This window comes from Rhea americana, unplaced genomic scaffold (assembly GCF_003343005.1).
Source record: "Rhea americana isolate MKP2758 unplaced genomic scaffold, rheAme1 scaffold_451, whole genome shotgun sequence".
Classification (NCBI taxonomy): Eukaryota; Metazoa; Chordata; class Aves; order Rheiformes; family Rheidae; genus Rhea; species Rhea americana.
The window spans coordinates 151,216-157,367 of NW_028186592.1; the positions used below are offsets into that span (position 1 = coordinate 151,216).

At 63.9% G+C, this 6,152-nt stretch overlaps 1 protein-coding gene across 1 annotated transcript in view; it reads left to right on the forward strand.

Annotated features, from left to right (window-relative positions):
* Positions 1-6,108, forward strand: part of E2F1 (E2F transcription factor 1) — a 7,360-nt gene extending 1,252 nt beyond the window's left edge. The window contains exons 2-8 of the mRNA XM_085316120.1: positions 319-482; positions 1,121-1,211; positions 2,242-2,461; positions 3,253-3,405; positions 4,120-4,234; positions 4,361-4,565; positions 5,567-6,108. Coding sequence (XP_085172246.1) covers positions 319-482; positions 1,121-1,211; positions 2,242-2,461; positions 3,253-3,405; positions 4,120-4,234; positions 4,361-4,565; positions 5,567-5,799 — 1,181 coding nt within the window. The 3' untranslated portion in view covers positions 5,800-6,108. The remainder of the gene's footprint in view (positions 1-318; positions 483-1,120; positions 1,212-2,241; positions 2,462-3,252; positions 3,406-4,119; positions 4,235-4,360; positions 4,566-5,566) is intronic.
* Positions 6,109-6,152: the final 44 nt, after the last annotated feature.

Consider the following 6,152-nt stretch of genomic DNA (forward strand, 5'->3'; position numbering starts at 1 on the left):
TGCCGTGCTCTGCCGTGCCGTTGCACGCTGTTCCGTGCCGGGCTATGCCTTGCGGGGCTATGCCAAGCGGTGCCAAGATGTATCATGCCAAGCCGTGCCATGCTATGCCGTGCCATGCTATGCCATGCCATGCTTTGCAAYGCCTTGCTGCGCTGCACCGTGCCACGCTGTGCCATGCTACAGCGGGCCGCGCCGTACGGAGAGCTTGGTGGCGCGCCGGGCCGGGCCCTGCCACGCAGCACGGCCGCCAAGCAGGGCCCCGCTGGCCGGGCTTGCGTCAGGCCCGGCGGCCCCACTGGGCGCTGCCTGCTCCGGAAGCTGCGCGCCTCCGAGCCCGGCTGCGTTCCTGCCTCCGCTCCTCTGCTGCGCAACTGCTGCGCGCCGGGGACTCTCCAGCTTCGGTGTGGGGCGGCAAGGGGCTGCCAGCCTCGGCGTGGATTGGACCCCCGGTGGTCCCTTGGCCGGCTTTGCGCCCGTTGCTGGTAAGCGCCTGGCTGCCAGCCTGTCTGTGCCTAGGATCGCGCTGGGAGTGTCACCCTGGGGTGTTTGCACCATGCCTGCAGGCTGGGAGCACCCCGGCGTGWAGCACCCCTCTGCCAGGGCCGGTTCCCGTGTCGCACTCAGGCAGCGTGGGTGCATGTGCCCTCCTCCAGCACAGTCCTCTGCAGCCTTGCCGTTTGCCTGGCTGCTGCCATAGGGCGTCTCGGTCTCCGGGTGGCCCTCCTGGCTCGGGGGACATGAATCAGACCGCAGGGGCACCTGCATGGTCTTACACTGCCCTGTTGTGGGAGCCATGCCGGGGGGAGGCAGCACTCCTGGCCCTGCACCTTGAGGATGCCGGCCGGCTGCAGGGGCTGGTGGTGGGGTGCTGTCACCTGCCTAGGGTGCCCCCAGCCAACACAGTCCCTGCTGGACCCCCGTTGTCCTGGCCTGCGGGGAGGCAGGGGGCTGCACACGCCGAGAGCCTGTCTGTAGSGATGCGGCTGGGCCGGCCAACTGGGAGACGTGCAGGAGGCTTCGCAGCGTCCCAAGCCCTGGTGTCCCAGGCAGGTCCCTGTCAAGGTGCTCGGCTGCTGAGGCTGGGCTGGGACCCCTCTGAGGAGCTGCCCTTCTCTTGCAGGTGAAGAGGAAGCTGAACTTGGAGACGGATCATCAGTACATAGCAGAGAGCCTGCCGACGGCCCGGGGCAAAGCGAGAAACCCTGCTAAAGGTACCGGCCCAAGCTGCGCTGCGGCAGGTGGTCTGAGAGCACTGCCTGATACCAGCCTTTGCCTTCCTYCAGCTGGGCACAGGGTCCACCATCCTTGGGTTTGCACCCACAGCACCCAGGTGGGCTGGACTGGGCCTCTGGCCTTGTCCCCCGCTGCTTCTCTGGGTCACTTTGCAGAGGCTCTTGCTGGGGGCCAGGACATTCCTGGCCTCTTCTCTCTCCRGGCAGTGCCGCTGCCTCCTGGCTCGGCTCCTGCAGGCAGCACACTGCAGGGATCCCCAAGGACTGTCCTGTCCCCGTGCTGGGCACCATGGGGCTTCGTCRCTGCCTGTGGGGACGGAGCCAAGGCTGGCAGCATGGAGCCCATCCGCACAGGGCAGCAGGCAGATGYGGGCTCAATGCACCTGGCTCCAAGCAGGCTGGAAGCTGCACCAGGTTCTCCACGGGGTGCGCAGTGCGTAGCTGGGCTGGCATGCGTTTGCACAGCCCGACACCGATGAGCGTGGAAAAGCCAGGTGAACTCCTCTACTGTGAGGTCTGTATCTTCCCAGCCATCTCCCACACGACCCATCGCCAAGCCTTAGGAGCAGGCATAAGGATCAAAGTGAAGCAAGCTCTACGGTTGGCCTCACTGATTGTGCTCTGCCTGGCCCCGACTCTGCAGATGGGCTGCTGCAGGCGAGGGCTGCCAAGGGCTTTGCGCCGAGGTTGCTGCAATGTGCAGGCTTGAGGAAGGCAGGGGCTGGAGTGGGATGATTTGATGGGAAGATGCATTTTGARCATGGCTAGGGCATTGCATGGACCTTGGGCTGCTGTGGCTGGGGAGCCCTGGGGGAGCAGATGGTGACAGCGCAGACAGGAGAGGTAGGGCCTTTGAATGTAGGCAGGCCAAGCCAAAACAGGTCCTGTGATGTGCAAGCAGACCCTGATGGATCTGGGTGTGCTAGCAGCGATGAGGAGGACAAGCTGGAGGAGGGCACTCACCACTGGGCTCCAGGCAAGCCCTGAGCATGTCCTTGGCTGCTTGCAGGGGCAAAGTCTCCTGGGGAGAAGTCTCGCTACGAAACCTCGCTGAACCTCACCACCAAGCGCTTTCTGGAGCTCCTAAGCCAGTCACCTGATGGTGTGGTGGACCTCAACTGGGCAGCCGAGGTCCTGAAGGTGCAGAAGAGGCGCATCTACGACATCACCAATGTCCTGGAGGGCATCCAGCTCATCACCAAGAAGTCCAAGAACAACATCCAGTGGCTGTACGTACCAGGATCGGCTCCTACTGGGCTGGGGCCTGTCTGCATCCTGGGCTAGGGCCGGGAAACGCTCTTGAAGCAACTTGGGCTGGGGTCAGGGTTGGAGCTTGTGGTCTTGCAGACAGGCTGGGAAGTGACTGGGTGGGAGAAGCTCAGAGCAGTTGCACTGCTGCTGGCAGCCACMTGCCAAGCATCTGCTCTGGGATTGCGTGGAGGCTCTGTTCTGGCASGCCACGGCCTTTGGGGAGGGCTGCACATGACCACGGGTGACTTCTGAGCACTGATTTCCCAGTGCTGTCCTCAAAACTCTTGTCTCTGGGCTGGGGCCTTGCAGGCAGTGCTGCCACCCCTGGAAGCTGAGCCAGGCCCCAGGGAGCAAGGTTTGTTTGGGGTTTGATAGCTTAGAGACGTGCCCAGTGCCCGCAGTCCAGGTCTATCCCCTGGTGTGAAATCCTCACAGGGTTAATTTCCTGAGCCTGAGGTAGGACTTGGCGGGGTCCCCAGCTGGGGACACTGCTGGGGGACAGTCCTGGGTGTGGGCATCAGTGAGCCATGGGGTTTGCTGCAGTTGTGTTCCTGGGAGACCCTCCAAGCCTGCTGGTACAGCCAAAGGATGGAGTGGCTCTGGGTTTTCTTGCTTGTCAGTGGGGACAATCCGCTGGCAGAGTCATGGGCATCTTCCAAGCATGCCTTGATGGGTGTACAGAGGGTGGAGGAACCTGTCTGTCCTGCCATGCAAGTGCTGCCTGGGATGCAGCTGTGCCAAGGGTGACGGAGGCTCTTGCTCCCTCCAGGGGCAGCCAGGCCACTGTGGGACCCTCCAGCCAGCACCGGGTGCTGGAGAAAGAGCTACGGGACCTGCAGGCAGCTGAGAGGCAGCTGGATGACCTCATCCAGATGTGCACCGTCCAGCTGAGGCTGCTCACGGAGGATCCTGGGAATCAGCAATATCCTTCTCTGTAGGGCAGGCTGTGTGCCAGAGCTGCTGGGGATCCCTGGGCCYTGCAAGGAGTGGTAGCTGGGGAGCAGCTCTCCCTTGCTGGCCCTGAGTTCAGGCCAAAGAGTCTTCCCCAGGTCCCATTGGCTCCTTCCTGAGGTTCACAGCTTGCAGGAAGCATATATGAACTTGGGAGGGGGGCAGTGCTRGAGAGTGAGCTCTGCAGCTGGTCCCAGGGGTCTCCAAGCCAGGAGGTCTCAGCCTCGCCATGGGTAGCTCTTGGACAAACACAACTCTGAGTCCGTCTTCTGAGAATACTGCGTGGCTGTAGGATGCATCTCCAACCTGATAGCCATGCTTGGTACTATCTGACAGCCCCTGAAACGTGGTGCCAATGCTGCTCCTCACTGGGGCTTTGGACATTGAGTGCTGCATCCCAACCTCTCCTCGCACGGGCTTCTCAGTATCAGCAGTGTCCTACTCTCTGTCTGCACCCAGAACTGCTGCCTCATGGTCGCAGCGAGAGATGGGTCAGACCAGTGTGGCAGGGATGGTGCCTGCTTGGGTTTGGAGGGCTGGGAGATGATGCTGTAGCCCTGACGCCTGCTGTTAACCTGTGGGGGGGGCCTCTGAGTGCCCTAGGTGTTTTCCTGTCTGCTCCACTGCCTCCAGTGCCCCTGTCAAGTGGCAGCATCCCACACATCTGCTCCTTGACTGGCCGCACTGCAGCCTATGTGACCTGCCAGGACCTCCGGAGCATTGCGGACCCCTCCGAGCAAATGGTGATGGTTATCAAGGCCCCTCCAGAGACCCAGCTGCAGGTTTCRGACCCTGCAGAGGTAAGCCTGGGGCCTCCAGCCCACCGTGCCAGCTCTCGGGGTCTGCAGAGCCCTTGGCCATGGCAAGCTGAGGTGTTTCTGGTGTCCCTGRGGCTTCCTTGTGCTTAATTGCCTCTGTTCTCCCAGGCTTTCCAGGTGTCCGTGAAAAGCACTCAAGGCCCCATTGACGTGTTCCTCTGCCCCGAAGACAGCTCTGGGGTCTGCAGCCCTGTCAAGAGCCCGTTCAAAGCAGCCGCGGAGGAATCGTCCCCCAGCTCTTCACAGCCCAGAGCCTCCCCACTCCTGCATCCTGCCCAGGACGTGAACATGCCACTGCTGCCTGGCGAGCAAGGTGAGCAGCTGGGGCTGGGCACGCAGCTTGGGGAAGCCAAGGCTGGCTCCAGGGGCCTCRGCGCCTGTGGAGCAGGAGGACAGGAGTGCTGCTGTGACCGTGGAGCGGCCCTGGCTGGAGGCAGCCACTGGCTGTCGCTGCGTTTTCAACTCCCCAGGAAGAGCTCAAGCATGCCACAGAGCCCCTTTCCCATCCATACAAGCAGGTGGACAGCAAGCCTGAGCAGTCATGCTGTCCCTGTGCCATCACCTGAGGGTGGGGAAGGGCAGGGGGAGATGCCCAGGCTCTTGGCGCCTCTGCACTGATGTAGCGAGGATCCCACAGGGCAGAGCCTGCTGCTTGCAGGAGGCTGCCGTTCCCCAGTCCATGGGCATGTTATCAGCCCATGCCGTGGCCGGTCTTGGCCACGGCGCAGGCGGTGGCGGAGTAGCGCTCCCCTCCCTTGGCAGCTGGGTGCTTCCCACACACTGCTTGCTCTGCAGCCCCCGAGAATGGGAGCCCACCCGGTTCACATCCCTAGGGCAGGCGGTGGGGTGGCAGGCAGAGACCAGAGAGCTCCCGCAAGCGCCTGGGCACATCCAGGCCTGCAGGAACGTGCAGGACGGAGCCGCATATGCTGCGTTTTGCGCCCTGGGGTGGGTGGTGTCCTCAGCTTGGGCCCTGCTCCAGCCTCTRTGTCAGTGGGGATTTAGCAGCACCCAGAAATCGTTTGGACACCCAGGGGAGCRCCCTTGCGCTCTCCCGCACGGCCTCGGGGCGCAGGGCCTCAAGCTGGGTGTGCAAGCGYGACGGGGAGCATTGCCCAATTTCAGTATTTTAGCATCGTGCAGCCTTGCAAAAACATCCTGCGTTACGAGCGAAGAAAACTGACCCTTAACGCAGTAACGCTCCCCGCGCTGGGGCGGTCTCGGCCCCTCCGCTCCCCGCTGGCTGGCGCAGAGCGCGGGCGGGCGCCCGGGGCCGTGCGGCGGGGGTCCGGCAGGCTCTCCCTGTCTCCGCAGAGCCCCTGCTGCCCGGCAAGTGCCCCGCGGACGAGGTGAGCCTCTCGCCGCTGGCCTCCATGGATGCTCTCTTGGAGCAGAGCAAGGACGACTTCTCCGGCTTCCTCCCGGACGAGTTCATCAACCTGTCCCCTCCGCAGCCCCAGGATTACCACTTCGGCCTGGAGGAGGGCGAGGGCATCAGCGAACTGTTCGACTGTGACTTTGGGGACTTGGCGCCCTTGGACTTCTGAGGCGCCGCGGCGGCGAGGACGGGCCAGGKGCCGACGGCCCGAGGCGCCCGAGCGGCGTGCGCCGGGCTGAAGCCGCGGCTGGGTTGGGGGCAGGTTGGGGGCCGCGTTTGCACCCCCGGGGCGGCTCCTTGCGCGCGCCCGGCTGCCGCCCCGGCTCCGCTTGGCTCCAGGGGAGCGACGTTTCCCGCATCGGCCCCCGGCGTCGGCCCTGCCCGAGGGGCCGGCGAGGGCGGCCTGGCCGGGCCCCTCGCAGCGCTTTAAGCAGTCCTGTGTATAGATTTGATTAATTTATTATTGTTGTTCCCTGGGGACGGCGTTGAACGTCCTTGGGCGGCCGGGGCGGGGGCCGCGCG